The sequence below is a fragment of the Callorhinchus milii genome, unplaced genomic scaffold (genome assembly GCF_018977255.1).
Source record: "Callorhinchus milii isolate IMCB2004 unplaced genomic scaffold, IMCB_Cmil_1.0 Scaffold25, whole genome shotgun sequence".
NCBI classification, from domain to species: Eukaryota; Metazoa; Chordata; class Chondrichthyes; order Chimaeriformes; family Callorhinchidae; genus Callorhinchus; species Callorhinchus milii.
In genome coordinates this window covers 29,592-50,417 of record NW_024704766.1, presented here as the reverse complement: position 1 = coordinate 50,417, position 20,826 = coordinate 29,592, and the positions used below count along the sequence as shown (strand labels likewise).

General features: G+C 44.4%; 1 protein-coding gene across 9 annotated transcripts in view; it reads left to right on the top strand.

Annotated features, from left to right (window-relative positions):
- Nucleotides 1–12,043, top strand: part of vsig10l2 (V-set and immunoglobulin domain containing 10 like 2) — a 28,738-nt gene extending 16,695 nt beyond the window's left edge. For 5 of the 9 annotated variants that reach the window (XM_042343885.1, XM_042343886.1, XM_042343884.1 and 2 more), the window contains 6 exons: nucleotides 1,932–2,222; nucleotides 2,890–3,222; nucleotides 4,960–5,082; nucleotides 5,419–5,443; nucleotides 6,047–6,174; nucleotides 11,749–12,043. In XM_042343885.1, coding sequence (XP_042199819.1) covers nucleotides 1,932–2,222; nucleotides 2,890–3,222; nucleotides 4,960–5,082; nucleotides 5,419–5,443; nucleotides 6,047–6,174; nucleotides 11,749–11,897 — 1,049 coding nt within the window. In that variant the 3' untranslated portion in view covers nucleotides 11,898–12,043. Of the gene's footprint in view, nucleotides 1–1,931; nucleotides 2,223–2,889; nucleotides 3,223–3,518; nucleotides 4,923–4,959; nucleotides 5,083–5,418; nucleotides 5,444–6,046; nucleotides 6,175–11,748 lie in introns of those variants that run through there. The other 4 variants (XR_488075.2, XR_488076.2, XR_488074.2 and 1 more) reach the window with 4 other exon arrangements.
- Nucleotides 12,044–20,826: the final 8,783 nt, after the last annotated feature.

The following is a 20,826-nucleotide window of genomic DNA, read 5'->3' as shown; positions in this document are numbered from 1 at the left end:
TTTTAGGGCATTCTACTTTCAAAAGGCATTTAAACAATGGAGTAGAAATAGAAAGAAAAATAATCAGGATGATTCCAGAAACCAGATTCTAAGTTATACAGAGATGCTGAACTCATTGCCATTTAATCAAGAGGAATTCGAGGGGAGGTTGTCACATGATCCTCTTCGACTGCGCCTACATTCACCCCCCCTTCCCCTGGCTTGGCCTCGCGCTCCGCCATTGTTAATTGCTCTGAGACACCACCTGGCGTGGAGGGCGCTATATAAATGTAAGTTGTTGTTGATCGAATATGATGATGTAAACTGTCCCCTCATATTGCCCTACAAATATAAATATAACAGCTTACAATTACAATACAATTTACACTTAAATAGTGGCATTCACATCAGGAGGACATCTCAAAAGGCTTTACACCGGGTGGGGGGAGAGCTGAAGAGGAAGAATGGGGAGTGAAAAGATCAAAAAGTAAGTTGAGGCAGACTTTGAATTGGTGAAATTGGAGCTGATCTGGGATGGAATTCCAGAGAACAGGATGAAAGCTCGCCTACCGATTGTTGGACATATACGCTAGAATATATGGAACAAGCTAGTGTTCACTGAGCAAAAGAAGTAGCCAGGCTACTAGAACTGCAAGATATCATAGAGGTAGGGTAGAGCGATGCTATGGAGGGATTTGACTATGGAGTTGGAGATCTTGCATTTGATCTGCTGAGAGATTGGGAGTCAGTGGTCCCAGGCGAAGGTGGAGGTGATGGCTCATGGAGTTGGGTGTACAAGACGACAGTCTGCAGTTAAAAGTAGAGAGGACCTATTCTGCACAGGTGAGGTTTAATAATAATAATAATAATAATAATCCTTGCATCTGATATAGCACTTTTCACGTCGGGAGGACGTCCCAAAGCGCTTCACAGGACACACTGTAAAGTGAATTGACTGTATATTTGTGGGCGAACGCGGCAGCCAATTGCGCACAGCAATGTCCCACAAACAGTCGTAGATTGAAAATGACCAATTTATTATTGTTTTTGGTTTTGGAGGGATTATTATTAGGCGGGTGGAGTAAGGAAACTTGCCCAAGGTTTCGCCCTGCCTGGAATTGAACTCAGGTTTCTCGCTTGCAAAGCGAGTGCTCTAACCACTGAGCTACAGGACTCCAGGTTTAGTGAGCACTCGTGGAAATTGATGCAGTCAATGCTTGAGGCTGAGCTAAGGAGCCAATTTACATTCATACAGTGCCTTTCACATAGGGAAGAGGTCTCAAAACACTCTTCTGGGTCCTCTGGTCCAATCTCACAGTGAAGGAGACTGACGGCAACGGTGACAGTGGACCTTCCTCATTGACCGTTCTTATTGATGTAGAATCTGTATAACTTACAAGAGTTAACCAGTGCCAAACTGATGGTTAAATTGTTAATGTCAGTACAGGGTTGGTGGGATGGTTTGCTTTTCGTAACATTTGAAATCCAGGGTATGTCTGATGTATTGCCAACCAACATCTTAAACATTTGTTTTGAAATTTTAAAACTTTACTTTGCACTGCCTGAACTAATATACAATGTGTACAAAACTCAAGTGTCTGACCCCTCTCCTGTTCCATTGAATAAGTCGTCTATGTTTATGTGTTTGCTAGTGATCTCATGCAATTTTTTTCTTCAGTTAGGGTTTAATTTGTAATACTCACAAATCAGATTTGTGGGATTAATGGCAATGTTCGCGGTTGTGAATATTGGAATATGAAATGACGAGTGAACCACAAATCCCAAGGTGGTAGAGCTCTATAAAAGCACAGCCACTTATTTTAAAGACTTTGTAATTCATGGGCTATAAATTCGACAATCTGATATTTGCAAACTAGAAGTCATTTTAAGTGGTTTGCTGGTGAATGAGAACAATCTGTTGGAAGGACAATAGTCTGTTTTTGTTGTTCCAGAAGCCCCTGTTCTCGTCACACCAAGGAGTGCGATGACAGTGTTTGAAGGGAGTGATGTCCACCTGACCTGTATACTGCAAGTTGCTTATCCTGTCTCAGAAATTATCTGGTACAACAATCGGAACGAAAGCATTTGGCTGGCACCGAAAAAGTACCAGCTGCATCAAGAGGTCTTCTGGTCCAATCTTACAGTGAGGGAGACCGATGGCAATGGTGACAGCGGACCTTACTGGTGCACAGCCCTAAACGTGGTGGGGTATTCCACCCTGGTCATCAGACTTCATGTCAAAAGTATCAAGTCTTCTCTTTTTATGCACTGTGGCTTTGAATTTTGTGTTTTAAGTTGTGCTTTGTGTACGTATATATAGGAAAACATGGAATGAGAAACTATATTCAAGTCCATTTCCTTCTACTGACGACAAAACCTAAACAATAACAGATTTAACCCCATAAAAAAACTCTGGGTTCTGCAGATATTTCATGATCTGCAAAAGATCTTACATTTTCATTCTCTTGTGTCTCTTCCATCCTGTCATACTTCTTCCCACAGATATTTTACCATCTTTCTCTTCCCCCAACTCCAGAAACACAGAAATCCTGTGGAGAACTTGATTGTTTCAGTTTACACTTCTCTCTAATATTGTTCCCAAACGTGGAACAACATTAAAGGCTAAAATCATGCAAAATATTAGAAAATTCTTAACTTTTATCCTTCTCTCCCCCCCCCCCCCGACCCCCACGCAGCTTGGGTGCCAATCCACGACCCTTAGGTACCTTGGGACATCCTGCCAAAGACCCATATAAATGCAAATTTGTATTGTAAAATTCTCTATGATCTTAAATTATAAGATAAATAGTTTTAAGACTAAATCCATGAGAAATGTATTTAAGCTTTGAAGGAATTAATTGGCACAGCATGAACTATCTTTAGTCCGATTTATTTCTTCAACATTTACAGAGTATCCTACGCCTCCAAATGTCACAATCAGCAAACTGCTGTTCGGGAGGCAGAGAACAGAGGTACTGCTGGAGTGGACCACTCGAGGCTCAGGTGATCTGACCGGATTCCTGGTGCAGCGACAGCCAGTGAGACGGTCTGTGATGCCGAACGGCCGCACGTCAGCTTTAACAAAGGAAGAACCACACCACTGGGAGACTGTGGTCAGTGCAGTTGACGCTGATATCCGAGGTCACAAGTTAGGGGGTCAAGATCCCTCTATTTTATATGCTTTCCGCATTTTGGCTGTCAATCATAGGACAACTGGGTTTCCTTCTGAAGTGAAAACTCCAGGTAATGTATTGAAATAACTCAAAGAAAATCCAGGTTTACTTTCAAAAAGTTGTATTATGTCATATTATGATCATTATTCCAAAAACGCTACTTGATCACCTGAACAGTATTTGATGTTTGTTACTGATAATTAAATTGAGAATCACCTGCTTCCTTATTGACATGTTATTTTGAAAAGCATCTTAAATGCATTTAATAAGGGAACAAAACTGTATTTTCTACTAATGCTATTATTCTTCTCCCAATTTATATGTGAGTTAACATCTCCTGTTATTACCACATGTTTCTTCCCACAGGCTTCCCGGTAGGCATAGCCCTCCATTCCTGTTAAGTCAACACGATTAAGATGTTTAAAGGACAATTTCTATTTTCATCTGGCAATTCGAGGGGTCGGAGGTATTCAAATCGCTGCCATGTTCAGTCTCTGGTTATTTTTAATTGTGAGCAGGAACGTACTTTGTGAGCGCTGAAGCTATATTGTTATGAATCATAAATATCTGGGTTTGCTTTGAAAGGTAGCCTTTCATTTTCAGATATCCCCAATATCATGTTTATTTTAAAAGGAAATATCTGCTGTATCTATGGAGTCGGGACAAGAGTTCCAACCCTTTCTCCCAGTTCACAGCAGAAGGTCAAGCTTTTCCTTAACCCATTTGTTTCCAGTTACAGCCTGTTCCTAGGAAAAGAGGATTACTCTGCACCTGCCTCTTCCCATTTACCACAGTGATAACCACAGTAGGTAATCAACACTTTGCTGCCCAGCGAGACAACACAATGACAACTTTATATCAAATACCAATCAGAAATATTGCATATTTACAAAGAGACGTACATTTAGTATTTTCACTTTCATACTGAAACATGTATTTGACGAAAGAAGGAAATATTGCAAGTTTTGATATTATTCATTGTTTGATGGTCAATGCCATTCATTATTGGAAGACCGGCATTGGGTGATCTGGCTCTAAGAGTTTATTATGGTCCAACTTTAACAATAGAGCCAAAGTGCATTAGACGTATTTGATCACATGTTCATAGATACATTTCAGATAAACTTTTCTTCAGTGTGGTGGTCTGACCCTGGAAAGTAACAACAGCAAAATTACATTTGTACAGCGCCATTCACAGCGTTGCCCAAAAAAATGTTCCTGGAAAGTAAGGTGACTAGAGGCAGAATCTGTGATGGGTTTCAAGATAGAATAAATTGGTTTATTGCAAGTTAGAGGCTTGAAGGGGAATGGGAGCTTGGGCATGGAAGACAGGGCAGGGCAGGGGGAATTGAATGTCCCGAGAGCTGGTGCAGACACAATGAATCGAATGGCCTCCCTCTGCCCTGTAATTATGTAACTTTACCTCGATCTATAAAATCACACCTTCTTCAAAGAGTTCATGAATTAGGTATCATTTTCTGTGGTTCTGTGGAGCATTCCTGTTTCAGGATTTAAGCAAACCATCACAGGAGGCAACAGCAAACAACAGTGAAGATCTCTTACAATTCTTAAATTATTACCTTCTGATGATTCTTCCTTCCATTCAAATTGGACTCAGTTAAGTACCCATAATGCAAGAAAATATTTTACTCAAATAACCACCCTTAGGAATACTTGCACAGAAGCATCTTTCAGGATGAACCGTAAATCTTTGTACTTTTATCATTTTAAGTAAGTTTGATATCTGCCAAAAGTCCTTCTTGAGAAGAAACAAAAAGAAAAAGCAGCTTAACATTATGTTTTTCAGCTGATCCACCATTTAATGCTTTCCCAGCTGTGATTGGTGCTGCTGTGGCCGGAATGTTGCTGGCTGCTGTGACAACCTTGTTGATATTTCAATATGTTGTAAGGAATCGTGATAACAACCCATGTAAGTAACCTGAGCTTGTGGCAAATATTGTTAATAATCATTCTTGGCTTTGATACAGTAATTATATTGTTGAACTGTTTCAACGTGCTTTACAGGAAATTGCTGGCAAGTATAATGACTGTGTATTTTGGTGGCAAAAGCAGCATTGAAGATATCTTAAACAGCGAAATTGAAGTGAATGATCAATATATCTGGAAGATTGTTGGCCAGGATACCAACATTTTCAGTATTAATATTATTGGTCATAAGTAGTCCATCGCATGTTTCATTTTTCACTTCTGTTTTCATAATGCATTGATATTGATGGATTTTACTAATTTATTCTTTATTTTCCAGGGTTACACAATTTGCTGTTTCGTCTGTAAGTACCTGGCAGTCAATAGTTCTTAAATATTTAGGCTGGACTCCTCAATCGTGTTCTCAACCATTGCAGCATCATCTTTCTTAGTTACCTGTTCAACTCTCAGGATTTTGAATTTGTCTGCATTATTTTGTTTGAGGAATTAATGGGCTTGAGAGATAAAATGACCAATGCTCATTGTGTTGCTTTTCTGCAGACGTATTGCATAGTACTCATGGGTAGAGTCCCGTAAAATTGATCTTGTTGTTTGTTTTATCCATTAAAAAAATTATTTGATTGATTTTTATTACATTTGCATTAATACCTTCACTCCGCATTAATACTTCTCTGGAGCTTGGTGGTTGGATTAAAGAGCGAGCCAATGGAAGGCAAGTCAGGCAGGTTAAGGGGAAGAAATAGGCACTAGCGACAGCAGTTGGCATTTGTTTGTTTTTCATTTTAAACTTTTTTTATGTTATTTTGTATTTATGAAAAACACGTGGCTTTACTCATAAGTGCTCAGAGACGCTAGCCCATGTGAAGGGTGCTGAATAAATGCAAGCTGCTGTGGTTAATGTTGTTGCTTATTATAATCCCTTAGAAACTCCATTTTGTTTTTTTCAGGAGACCACCCAGTGAGTCACGTGAGGAGATTAATTTCCCGGAGGATGCAGAAATTGCTGAAATTCCTCTCCCTGCTGAGAGAAATGAGAATATTGGAACAGTACCACCACAATTTACACAAGAATCTGGTAACAGTTCCTCGTTGCGTCTCTTAATAATAATAATCCTTGCATTTGATATAGCGCTTTTCACGTTGGGAGGATGTCCCAAAGCGCTTCACAGAATAGACTCTAAAGTGAATTGACTGTATATTTGTGGGCGAACGCGGCAGCCAATTGCGCACAGCAATGTCCCACAAACAGTCGTAGATTGAAAATGACCAATTTATTATTGTTTTGTTTTGGAGGGATTATTATTAGGCTCTGTGTGGAGTAAGGAAACTTGCCCAAGGTTTTGCCCTGTCTGGAATTGAACTCAGGTCTCTGACTTGCAAAGCGAGTGCTCTAACCACTGAGCTACAGGACTCCACTGAGCTACAGAACTCTTCACACTGGGCTGAAATGTTTGATCTTTCATAGTTTGTTCCTTATGATAATTTGTCATCAGCTGATTTCAAGTCTAGCCTGTCATTATTAATGTAGATTTCAGAAACAGAATTGAAAAAATAAAATACTTAATTCACCAGATTTTCTACAATAATAAATTAAAGTGGAGATCTAGAGCAGGGATTTCCTTGGACTCTAGATTTGTGTTGAGGCTGTGGAAAGGTAAGAATTTAGTTGCATATCATGTCTGTTCTTTGGGGTTGGCCAGGTGTCTGACACTTGGGTGGCATTGGTGATCATCCTGCAGTTTAATCAGCTGAAACCGCACAGCATGCCATCGAAAGCATTGTCTGGCAAGCTTGCTACTGCTTTGGACTTTCGTTTGATGGGTTAACAGGAGTTGAGTAGGAAGAATTCTTGGCACAGTGCCCAGTTCTTCCCTCCATATCAAGCTAGCTGGTGCATCAGCAGCATTCATAGAATAATAGAGCACAGAAAGAGGCTATTCGGCCCATCGTGTCTGCGCTGGCTACGAAAGAAAATCCAACTCAATCCCACTGGCGCGCTTCCTCTCCATAGCCCTGCAATCCTGTCCTCCCCAAACACCCATCTACTTCTCTCTTAAAAGTTGTTATTGAATCGGCTTCCACTACCCTTTCAAGTAATGCATTCCAGATCCCAACAACTCGCTGGTGAAAACATTTTTCCTAACCTCTACTCTGGTTCTTTTAACAACTAACTTAAGTCGGTGTCCTCGGGTTACTGACCCACATGCCAGTGGAAACAGTTTTTCCTGGTTCAACCTATCAAATCCTCCCTATGATCTTGAAAATCTCAATTAAATCGCCTCTTAATCTTCTCTCTGGGGAGAATAATCCTACTTTCGCTAACCTCTTCTCATAACTAAGGTCCTTCATTCCTGGTAGCATCCTGGTAAACCTCATTTGCACCTTCTCCAATGCCCTAACATCTTTCGTAAAGTGCAGTGCCCAGAACTGAACGCAGTCTCCAACTGAGGCCTAACTAGCATTTTATAAATATTCAACGTAACCCCCTGACTTTTGAATTCTATGCCCCATTTATAAAACTTAGAATCCCGTATGCTTTTTTAACAGCTTTATCTACCTGTCCGTCCACCTTCAGAGATTTGCTTATGTGGATCCCCAGATCTCTCTGTTCATTTGCCCCCTTTCAGATTGTACCATCAGCTTATACTGACTCTCCTTATTCTTCCTACCAAAATGAAACACTTTGCATTTCTCCACATTCAACCTCATCTTCTACGTTTCTGCCCATTTTACCAAGCTGTCTAAGTTCTCTTGGAATCTGGTGCTATCCTCCTCACCATTAACTACTTTTCCTAGCTTAGTGTCGTCTGCAAATTTGGAAATTGTGCTCCCTATATCCAGGTCCAGATCATTAAAATAGATCAGAAAGAGCAGTGGTCCCAATATCGACCCCTGAGGGACACCACTACACACCTCTCTCCAGAAAGATTGTGGCCAGAGCCTCCGCTATTTCCACCCTTGCTTCCCTCAGTAACCTAGGATGCATCCCGTCCGGACCAGGTGACTTATCTATGTTGAGCACTGGCAGCTTTTTTAGTACCTCCTCTAATGTTGATTTTTATCATATCCAATTTCTGTTCACACAGGTGCGATACTGGGGCATTGGTTGCATCATCTTTTGTGAAGACAGTTGCAAAGTATTTATTTAGAACATCAGCCATGTCCTCTGCTGCAACAAGAAGATTTCCACTTGAGTCCCTAATTGGGCCCACCCTACCTTTGACTGAACTTTTACTCTTGATATGCTTATAAAGTACCTTAGGTTTTATGTTTCCTGCTAATCGTTTCTCGTACAATCTCTTCACCCCTCTTATTTCCCTTTTCACTTCTCTGTACTTCCTATGTTCTATTTGATTATCCTGTATGTTTTGGACCTGACATTTGTCATAAGCCTCATTTTTCTGTTTTATTTTAATCCCAGTTTCCTTAGTCATTCAGGGAGGTTTGACTGTCCCACCTTTCCCCTTTGTGGGAATGGATTTGCTCTGTCCCCGAACTATCTCCTCTTTGAAGGCTTCCTATTGTTCGTTCGCTGTCTTACCTGCCAATCTATCTTGGCCAGGTCCCTTTTTAGCTCACTGAAATTTGCCCGCTTCCAGTTGAGGGTCTTTACCTTTGATTGATTGTTGTCTTTTTCCATATCTATTCTAAACCTAATGATATTGTGATCACTGTTTTCCAGACGCTATCCTACTGAAACCTGCTCCACTTGCCCCACTTCATTTCCCAAAACTAAATCCAGCACTGCTGGAAACAAACTGATCCAGAAAGTTCTCCTGCACACATTTCAGGAATTCCTCCCCATCCTTGCCCTTTACACTGTGTGTTTCCCAGTCTATGTTAGGATAATTGAAGTCCCCCATTATCACTACTCTATTGGTTTTGCATCTCTCCAAAATCTACTTGCAGATTTCCTCATCTATCTCCTTCCCATTATTTGGAGGTCTATAGTAAATATCTAATAGAGTAATAGGTCCTTTTCTGCTCCGTAACTCTAACCAAATAGATTCAGTTTTTGGACCCTCTAACACATTGTCCTTTTCCAGGACTGTGACCATGTCCCTAATGAGTATTGCCACCCCTTCTTTTTTCCCTTTCCTATCTCTCCTGAATAGGTTGTAGCCAGGAATATTCAGCTCCCATTCCTGTCCTTGCTTGAGCCAAGTGTCCGTAATTGCCACTACATCATAGCCCCATGGGGTACCTTGAGCCGCAACTCACCAAGCTTATTGGTCACGCTCCGTGCATTTACACATATGCACTCCAAGACCGGCTTAATCCACTCTACAATTCTCCCCCATCTTTCTACTTCTTGCTGGACTATTCCTTGTTTCATTTCTATTCGTCTCTCATCGTCCGCTATGTCACTCGTTTCCCCTCCCTGATGCTACATTCTGATCTCCATCACCCCTCGAAATCAGTTTGAACACTTCCCCACACCATTTGCAATGACAATGGTCCCAGACCTGCTGAGGTGTAACTCTTCCCTCATGTACAGGACTCATCTGCCCCAGAAGTGGTCCCAGTGGTTTAGAAACATGCAGCCCTCCTTCCTGCACCATTTCTCCAGCCAGGCATTCATGTGCTTGATCCTCCCGGTTTGGTATTCACTTGCATAAGGCATTGGGTGTAATCCCTAGATCACCACCATTGAGGCCCTGCTCCTTAGCTTCTTCCCAAGCTTCTGATATTCTCCCTGTAGGATCTCAGCCCTTTTATCACCTACGTCATGGATCCCAACATGGATCACAACTTCTGGATTTTCCCCTTCCCCCCGTAGTATATTTTGCACTCGTTCCATGATGTCATGCACCCTGGCCCCAGGGAGACAGCATACCATGCGTGAGTCCTGTCTTTTATGGCAGAAACGCCCATCTATCCCTTTAACTGTTGTATCCCCAATAACAATAGCATTGGCGTTTTTCCCCTTGTCCCCCTGAACATCTGTTATCTTTTGACTCTTCTCGCCAGAGGCATCCTCACCAGTATCGAGAACCGGTTTGTGAGTGGCACACTCTTATGGGATTTCTGTACTGCCTGTCTTTTTTTTGCTCCACATCAGATGGTCACCCACTCACTCTTCTGAGGCCCCTGTGCAGCTGGGGTGACCAGTTCCTCAACTCTCCGTGGCTGTGGGGTGACCACCTCCAGAAAAGTTTGATCCATAAATTCTTCAGCCTCCCGTAGTGACTGTAGCCTCTCTTCAAGCTCAGTGACCCTGAGCTCAAGCAGCCAGAGGCACTTCCTACACACATGTTTGTGCAAAACGCATGAACCTTCCTGGAGTTCCCACATGGCACACACTGTGCATGGAATGGGTCTCAGCTGCCCTGCCAGGTTTTCAGTCATGTTTTGTGATCTGTCTCAATAGTTTGGTAGTAAATAGGTAAAAACAAGTAATTTCACCCCTTTTATTCTCTTGCCCACACTCGTTATATACTACATGCCTACTCAACACCTACCGTCACAGGAATGTGATCTTTTGTGCAGGCTCTTGAGGGTTTTGCTTCTCCTTTACAAGTTCTCACCTGCACTGAATTCCCCCTCTGCACCGAATTACCAAACAGAATTCTCACTCTGTTCCTCCTCACTCCATTCCCTCCTCACGCTCCTGGGCTCTCTGCTGTGGCGTACTGTCTGGTTCAAGAACTGGACTACCACCATACAGGATTGACTCAATTCTGTCATTCCGTTGCCAAACACGTCGCTTTGTAGCCACTTCAGCTACAAGGAGATCCCATTTACCTTACCCCAAGGAAGATAGTCACTGGATGGTCATTTGACATCTAATAGGTAAGGGTTTAAGCCCAGGCACCAGGACATCCTTGTGAGTTTCCTAGTGAGCAGAACAGTACAGCATGAAATGCACGAGAGCATTGGATCATCTTCCTGTTCACAGCTTGGATACAAGTCATGTACGGTCACCTAGACAATGTACCAAAGTGCTTCCAACTGATATTGAATTATCCCCAAAGGAGCAAACGCTTCATTATTGAGTTGTAGAAAAATTGAAGAGGATGAGAAACAGATCCAGACCAAATGATTGGCAGACTCGGTGTCATTTATAGACATAAATTCCAACTTGCATTTATACAGTGCCCTTCACACAGGGTAGCGTCCCATAGCACTTTACAGTGGCAGAGTGAGTGCAAGGTGACCATAAGCACGATCAAAAGGAAGATCTTTAGGCAGGATTTGAAAGTGGGGATAGAGGGAGTGAGGCGGAGGGATTGAGGAAGAGTATTCCAGAGCTTTGGGGCATAGTGACTGAAGGCATGGCCACCAGTGGTGGAGTGGAGGGGGCAAGGGACAAACAGGGCAAGAGCCAGCTGAGCGCAGGCAGTGGAGTGGGGCTGGTGGGAGAAGTAAATCGGATAGGTAGAGAGGTACCAGGACAAGAAGGGATTTGAAAATGAATGAGAGGATGCATAACCTGAACCCTACAGATATCACTCGATCATTCTCCATATTTCGTCAGTTTATCAGGTCAATGTAGTTTTTTCAATCCATTTTCCCATCATTTCACATACTCCTTCTCAAGTATCTATTGATCTGCCTTTTAAACATGATTTACCCAATTAAGCAGGGGTGCAGTTTTTATTTGGTGAACTCAGGAAGTGTTCTTGATTGTTTCTATTTTACTTTGCAGAAATGAGCCCCAGTGATACTGGTGATGAACCATTGACTACTTCAACCACTGAGTCTCCGCCAAGCTCTGAATGTCCGATCACTGGAACAAGCCCTCACGAAGAGGATGAGCAAGTCAACGTAGTAATTACTGTCACAGCCACCACCTAAGCAGCTGAGGAACACCTAGAGAGCTTGATGATCTATCCTGTGGGACAATGTTCAACATTTTTATAATTTCGTCATTCTAATCAGCATTCCATTACTTGATTCTTTGGAAAATCTTGAATTTCACAAGTAAATTGTCGGTTTAAATAGTTATGGGTGATTTTGTTCAATAGAAACACAGAGTGGGTGTGGGGTACTCACGCTGTGGGGGATGATGGCTTGTTTGCTGTGTGTGTGTTGTGGCTGAGTTGAGGGGGTTACAGTGTGAAGGGCGTGAGGGGAGGTTTAGGGGGTGAGAGCGGATTAGGGGTGAAGGCGAATTAGGGGTGAAGGGGTGGTTAGGGGGTAAGGTGAGGTGGGATACTAACGCTGCAAGGAGGAGATGACGGCTTGTTTGTGAGGACGAGCCACAGACGTCTTGGGGTACAGTGAGGAGCGTGGGTCTGGGGGAGGGTTTGTGCTAGGGGCTGGGGATGCTCGCTGTTCCATATCCTAGGATGTTATTGCGTTCTCCAGCTCTCTGCCATCTCTCCAACCTCTGTACAGAGAGACCCTCATTATACATACGCACACTCTCACACAACCTCCTCACACACAGCTTCCTCTGCCATCTTTCTAACCTCTCCACACCTAGACAGAGAGAGACCCTCATTATACACACACACACCCTCACACACAGCTCCCTCTGTGAATAACAGACTGATTCGTAAAATTCTGTTTCGGGGTTGCTGGGGCTGGTTCGGGGTTGCCGGCATTGGCTCTATGTTGCTGGGTCTGGCTCGGGTTTGCTGGAGCTGGCTTGGGGTTGCTGGGGCTGGTTCGGGTTTGTTGGGGCTGGTTTGTGTTTGCTGTGGCTGGCTCAGGGTTGCTGTGGCTGGCCCGGTGTTGCTTGGGTTGGCTCGTTGTTGCTGGGGCTGGCACGGTGTTGCTGGGGCTGGCTCGCGTTTGCTGGGGTTGGCTCTGGATTGCTGGAGCTGGCTCGGGTTTGCTGGAGCTGGCTCGGTGTTGCTGGGGATGGCTCGGCATAGCTGGGACTTGTTAGGGTTGCGGGGGCTTCCTTGGGGTGGCTGGGCCTGGCTCGGGGTGGCCGGGCCTGGCTCGGGGTGGCCGGGCCTGGCTCGGGGTGGCCGGGCCTGGCTCGGGGTGGCCGGGCCTGGCTCGGGGTGGCCGGGCCTGGCTCGGGGTGGCCGGGCCTGGCTCGGGGTGGCCGGGCCTGGCTCGGGGTGGCCGGGCCTGGCTCGGGGTGGCCGGGCCTGGCTCGGGGTGGCCGGGCCTGGCTCGGGTGGCCGGGCCTGGCTCGGGGTGGCCGGGCCTGGCTCGGGGTGGCCGGGCCTGGCTCGGGGTGGCCGGGCCTGGCTCGGGGTGGCCGGGCCTGGCTCGGGGTGGCCGGGCCTGGCTCGGGGTGGCCGGGCCTGGCTTGGGGTGGCCGGGCCTGGCTCGGTGTTTTGCTCGAGATGGCTCAGTGTTGCTGGGTTTGGCCCGGGGTTGCTGGGGCTGTCTCGGGTTTGCTGGGACTGCCTCGTATTTAATGGGGATGGCTCGGGGTTGCCGGCGCTGGCTCGGGGGATTCTGGTTTCTTGTTTAATGTTCATTATTATTGTACTACAAATTTTGTAGTCGAACAACAGTAAATTCTGGGCTTTTATTTATTGGTTTGAAGCTGGTATTTTGCAACTTGAGATTTGCTGAGTTTTCCATTTGTGTTTTAAGAGATTTTATACAGAAAGCCTCGCGTGTGTGCGCGCAGTCGCTCCCCCCCTCCCCGGCCCCACCCAGACTCGGGGCCGGGGTTCGAGACCTCGTGTCTTCCCCGGTGACCCCTCATCCTCCGGTAAGAAAAAAAACACAATAATAAAACATTGTTTAAATTATTTTTCGCGGTTAAAAAAAACCACCTCTCGCGTCAGCGGGAAATTATTCCTTTTTTGAAATCTTGATTCATGTAAAAAAAAAGGAAATGCCGTAATTTGACCCCGAAAACCGGTGCAAAATGTTCCTAATTCTACATTAATCCCAATCATATCCGTGGGGTTTGGCATTGACTTTGTGTTTAAATAATAACCGCTCTCCAGGAACAACGCGGGAAACGGGTTTAAAGTGCATTAGTTTATTAAACTCAATCAGCGGCAAACGGGAGCCAGACAGGGGCGTGGCTAGTGACTGGGTGGGCGGGGCCAGTGACTGGATGGGCGTGGCTAGCGACTGGGCGGGCGGGGTCAGTGACGGAGTGGGCGGGGCTAGTGACGGCGGTAGGCGGGGCCGGGACTTATAACACGTGGGGGCGGGGCTGGTGACGCGGAGTAGGTGGGATCGGTACTTGTGACACGTGGGTGCGGGGCTGGTGACGAGGGCGTGGTGGGGTCATGACGTGAGCAGGATTTCAGTCTGTAGACCGTATTTGGGAATTAAAGCGAGGTCGTCGCCCTCTTGATGGCAGGAGCCAAGGTGTATGGGGGGGCATGTGGGTTGTAGCCCGCCCAACTCACATGCACAACCCCCCCACACACACAGACCCCCCCCCACAAACAGAGCCCCAACCCAGTAGATAAAAACAGTAGAGAGGAAAGACTTTAAATAAGAAAAGCAAGAAAAGTAGTCAGTATGAGTAGAGGCACGTAACAACAAGGGGCAGAAAACTCCAGTGGGAGTAGTTTATAGACCCCCGAACAGCACTCACAGTATCTCTCAAGGTATAAATCAGGAAATTAGCAGAGCATGTACCAAAGGAAAAACATTAATTGTGGGTGATTTTAATCTGCACATAGATTGGGACAACCAAATTGGGAAATGTATGATAGAGGAAGAGTTTATAGAATGTATTAGGGATAATTATCTGGATCAGTTTGCCGAGGAGCCAACCAGGGAACAGGCCATATTAGACCTTGTTTTGTGCAATGAAGCAGGACTGATCAGCAAACTGGAAATTAAGGCTCCTCTTGGGCAAAGTGATCATAATACGATAGAATTTAGCATTAAGTTAGAGAGAGAAATCATTAAGTTTGAAGCAAAGGTTTTAAACTTAAGTAGAGCCAATTTTGCTGCTATGAGAGAGGATTTAGCCAAAATAAACTGGGAAATTAGACTTAAGGATTTGACAGTAGACCAGCAATGGCAGACGTTAAAGGAGATCGTGCAAAATTCCCAGTGAGCACGTATTCCTTTGAAGACTAAGAATGCCACGGGCAAGGTGGCCCAACCGTGGCTAAATAGAGCAGTTAGGGAAAGTATAAAGTTAAAGGAAGAAGCCTATAAAACAGTTACGATGAGTAGTAAACCCAAGGACTGGGAGAACTTTAGGGATCAACAAAGGAGAACCAAAAAAGTGATTAAGAGGGAGAAAATGGAATATCAGGGCAAACTAGCGAGGAACATAAAGACAGTCTGCAAGAGTTTTTATAAATATATAAAGAGGAAGAGGCTGTCAAGGGTAAATGTGGGTCCGCTACAGGCAGAGACCTGGGGGAATTATAGTTGGGGACAAAGACATGGCAGAGTCATTAAACAAGTACTTTGCTACTGTCTTCACCTCAGAAGACACTGAAAACCTACCAACAGAGGGGAACCGAGAAGAAAATGTTAGCGAGCAACTTGGAGGAATTAATATTAGTAAAGAAATGGTTTTAGGTAACTTATCAGGTCTTAAAACTGATAAATCTCCTGGAACTGATGGCCTACATCCTAGGGTTTTAAAAGAGGTGGCTACTGAGATAGTGGATGGCTTGTCTTTGATCTTCCAAAATTCTCTGGATTGCAGAACGGTTCCCATTGATTTGCAAGATTGCAAACGTGACTCCACTATTTAAGAAGGGTGGGAGAAAAAAGATGGGGAACTATAGACCAGTTAGTCTGACTTCTGTGGTAGGGAAGATTCTTGAGTCCTTAATTAAGGATGTTGTTATGGGATTCCTGGAAGACCATAACAAGATGAGGCAGAGTCAACATGGCTTTACAAAAGGGAAGTCATGCTTAACTAATCTTTTAGAGTTTTTTTGAAGATGTATCTAGCAGGTTAGATAGGGGGGAACCAGTAGATGTAGTATATTTAGATTTTAAAAAGGCATTTGACAACGTGCCACACAAAAGGCTATTGCACAAGGTTAAAGTCCATGGGTTTAATGGGAACATATTAGCATGGATTGAAGAGTGGCTAATGGGTAGAAAACAGAGTAGAGATAAACGGGTCATTCTCGAATTGGCAGGATGTGACTAGTGGAGTGCCACATGGATCAGTGCTGGGCCTCAGCTATTTACAATTTACATCAATGATCTAGACAAAGACATTGAATGTAACGTATTTAAATTCGCGGATGACACTAAACTAGGTGGGAGAGTAAGCTCTGAGGATGATGCAAAAAGATTGCAACGGGATAGGGTAGGGGAGTGGGCGAGTAGGTAGCAGACGGAATTTAATGTGGGGAAGTGTGAAGTTATTCACCTAGGTAGAAAAACAGATTATTTTCTAGAGGGGGAGAGATTAGATAGTGTTAGTGTGCAGAGGGATTTGGGTGTCCTTGTACACCAGTCTCAAAAAGTTAGTTTGCAGGTGCAGCAGCAACTAAAAAGGCGAACGGCATATTAGCGTTCATTGCAAAAGGTTCAGAGTACAAGAGTAGGGAAGTCTTGCTGCAACTGTATAGGGCCTTGGTGAGACCACACCGAGAGTATTGTGTGCAGTTTTTGGTCTCCTTATTGAAAAAAGGACATACTTGCCCCAGAGGGGGTGCAGCAATGATTCACTCGGTTAGTTCCTGGGATGAGGGGACTGACTTATGAGGATACGGCTGTATTCTCTAGAGTACAGAAGAATTAGGGGAGATCCTATTGAAACGTATAAGATTCTTAAAGGGCTGATAAAGTAGACACTGAGGGTCTGTTTCCCCGGTAGGAGAATCTATAACCAGGGGTCACAGTCTTAAAATTAAGGGTCAGCCTTTTAGAACAGAGTTGAAGAAACATTTCTTCACTTAAAGGGCAGTGAATTTATGGAATTCACTCCCCCAGAAGACTGTAGATGTCAGTCCTTGAACATCTTCAAGGCTGAGACTGATAGATTTTTAAAAAACAGAGGGATTAGGGGATATGGGGATAGGGCAGGTAATTAGAGTTAGGTCTGAAGATCAGCCATGATCTTATCGAATGGCGGGGCACGGGCTCGAGGGGCTGAATGGCTGACTTCTGCTCCTAATTCTTATGTTCTTAACTCCCACATACAGCCCCCCCCCCCCCCCCGCCACAGACACTCAACCCCCCCCACCCCCCCCACACACACAGGCGCCCTCACCTAACACACAGATACACACAGCTCCCCTCCCACCCCACCCCCAACACCTCCTCCCACACACACCACCCACCCCCAACGCACAACCCCCCCCACAAATACATACACACAAACACCACCTCCCCCCACACATAGCACCCCGCCCCGACACACACAGCCCCGGCCCCCCACACAGACGCCCCCCCATACCGTGCCCCCCTCCGCACACACACATAGCTCCCCCTAAGCACATAGACCCGCCACCCCACACACAGCACTCCCCCCCACACACACACACAAACAAACAGCTCCCCTCCCACCCCGTACACAGCACCGCCCCCCACACACAGCAACCGGGTTGCTGGGGCTGGCTCGAGGTTGCTGGCGGCCGGGTCGCGGTTGCAATCTTTCTCCTTCTCTCTATCATACTTTGTCTCTCTCTATTCCAGTCTTTCTCCTCTCTATCTCTATCACATTTTCTCTCTATCACACTTTCTCTCTACTGCAATCTCTCCTCTATCACTCTTTGTCGCTATCAGAATATTTCTCCTCTCTATCACGTTCTCTATTGCAATCTTTCTCCTCTTTATCATACTTTGTATCTCTCTATTCAAATCTTTCTAACACACTTTCTCTCTCTATCGCAATCTTTCTCCTCTCTTTCACACTTTCTCACTCTATTACAATCTTTCTCTTTCTCTCTATCACACTTTCTATCAGAATATTTCTCCTTCTTTCTATCACAATCTTTCGCCTCTCTATCACAGTTTCTCTCCTTTTCTCTATTGCAATCTTTCTCCTTCTCTTTCACAGCTATTAGTGTTTGTGATCTGATTTGATGGTGTGTTTGATGGTGTCTCTGAATAATAATCCTTGCATTTGATATAGCGCTTTTGACGTCAGGAGGACATCCCAAAGCGCTTCACAGAACACACTGTAAAGTGAGTTAACTGTATATTTGTGGGCGAACGCGGCAGCCAATTGCACACAGCAATGTCTCACAAACAGTCGTAGATTGAAAATGACCAATTTATTATTGTTTTTGGTTTTGGAGGGATTATTATTAGGCTCTGTGTTGAGTAAGGAAACTTGCCCAAGGTTTTGCCCTGCCTGGAAGTGAACTCAGGTCTCTCACTTGCAAAGGGAGTGCTCTAACCACTGACCTACAGGACTGAAGCATTCAATAGGAAATTCCAGGAAAGTGGGAATGCTCTAAATTAATGAATATAAACCCTGTGAATTCTCTGAACCATCAAATAGCCAACAGCCCATGTGATGATACTGACTGTTTCCAGCTGTGAAGGGAGGACGTTCCCTTCAACTAGACCTTGTGAGGAATGGGATTCTCTCATTGGCCACATGTCAAACCTGAACCTTTGTGTATTTAACGCAGAGGCTGAGCTCAGTCAAACCATTGGAGGAAGGAGTCACCTCATCAGCTCAGAGAGAGCAGATGAGTTGCTGAAGGCTTGTGGTTCAGAGCAGTGAAATGGTAATTTTGCATGTGGTGGAGCTTGGCTCAGGCTGGTCTCTCTATGGACTATATCAGGTAAGTCTGTATTTGTGAGAACCTTCTGGTGGGCTGTAAATTGTCAGTAATGTTTGTGAAGGGAAGTTGTCCAAACCTTGGGTGTTGTCAGTCTTGTGAGCTTCAGAGACATTATGACTGTCCACCTGCTCTCCATGTCAATTGTGAGCAACTCTTGGCCAGTTTGGCTTCTCTTATTGTGTAATTTGTCTCAAAAACAATTGCTGTTTTGTTACTATCTGGAGATCTGTAGACAACTACCACCAGAGTCTTCCCTCCTTTGCTGTTCCTCAATTCTACCCATCGTGTTTTTGTGGCCTGATCACCTTTACTAAAGTCCTTTCTATCTACTGTTGTACTTGAATGTTATCCATATTGCTCCCCTCCTTTCCCAATTTCCCTATCCTTTCTGAAGATTTTACAGCCTGGAATTTTAGCTCCCAGTACTGCCCAACTTGGAGCCAAGTCTCTGTAATGGCTACTACATCAGACGCTTTAAGCTAAATTTGTGTTCTTAACTTGTTTTATTTTTATACTATATAGTATGTATATGTCACAGGCAATTATCAGGGTAACTGTCCTCACTTGCCCATATGCCCAATAGTGTTTTTCTTGCCTTTTTGTGTTTATTTTCTTAAACTGTTTCTCTTTCTGGAGCAACTCAGTTAACTATCACTTTTGGTTTTCGAACCTTTGCTCTTCTGAGTATTTAGTTCTGTTGTTTCCGCTTCAGTCAGAGGTTGTCCTGGAGACAGTGCAGGTTTCTGTTACTTTTGAACGCCGGTCTAATGCTTGTTCACACCAAATGATCCCTGGGTATTCATACATCAATGAACTTTGGAGACCTTGTTGCCATCCATCTCGGATTAATGTGAACATCTCTTGACCTGTCCGACTTTTCTTTGTATTGTGTAACTCGTCTCAGAGATGGTGATGACAGAATCACTATTATTTTGCAGTGTTAGTCTTTAAACCAATCATCTAGATTTTGGTCAAAGACGTCCAACTAGGAATTGTTTGGAGATGAGATGCAGCTGAAAATTGTGGGAGATGTAAGTGACTAATGGCCTGAGCTCAGTTGTTCGGTGGAGTGCTGTAGCTCAGTGGTTAGATCACTCGCCTTGCAAGCGAGACACCTGGGTTCAATTTCAGGGAGGGTGAAACCTTGGGCAAGTTTCCTTACTCCACACACCTAATAATCCCTCCAAAAAACAAAACTATAATAAACTGATCATTTTCAATCCACGACTGTTGGTGGGACGCTGCTATTCGCAATTGGCTGCTGTGCTTTGCCCACAAATATATGGTCAATTCACTTTACGGTGTATTCTGTGAAGCGCTTTGAGATGTCGAAGACGTGAAAAGCACTATATCAAATGCAAGGACTATTATTATTGTCACCCGAAGCCAAGTCTGTACTAATGGAAACCAAATGCTGACGACTGAAGCTCATGCCCTGTTTCTCTCTAGCACCTTGGGATTCCTGGAGGATAAGTTAGGTAAGTCTGTACTAGTGGGAACACTATGCTGATGGCAAAGGTTGTATATCCTTTCTTGCGCCTTTCCACACTCCAGAGGTTTAGCAACACTATGTGGATTTCATGCAGGATGTCTGACATCCAAACACATATGAGCATTAACTCTGGCTCCCACTGGAGGTTGAGATTAGAAGTCATTAGTAACGGAGACTGGGGTTTGAGAGGGACAGGATGGAGGAGATGTTGCTGGATTAATGTGTGGAGCTTACAGTTTGGGTTGAGGGTTTAGTTCATCGACCCAGATTGTAGGAATAACAGAGATTGAGGTTAGACACTGTTAGATGGTGTAAAATCAGATTTGATGGTATCTGTTATAATCTTCTGAAGAGACAGTAAATTTGCTTGATCTTGGGTAACATAGAGTAGCTAAATGTTGGTTTTGTTTGCCCAGAGCCAGTATCTGTCCAAGTTGGTTCAGTTTACTGGTTGAGAGTTAGTTGATGCCAGGGATGGTTTGAAGCACTTTTCGATCATTAGTTTGTGTCCGAGTTGGTTCAGTGCGGGTTGTGAGGTAGTAACGGGCTTATCAAAATAGGGTGAATGTTTGAGATCGTAGAGAGGGGTCCCAGATGCTCAGGATTAATTGGGTAAAAATGTGTCTTGGGCACA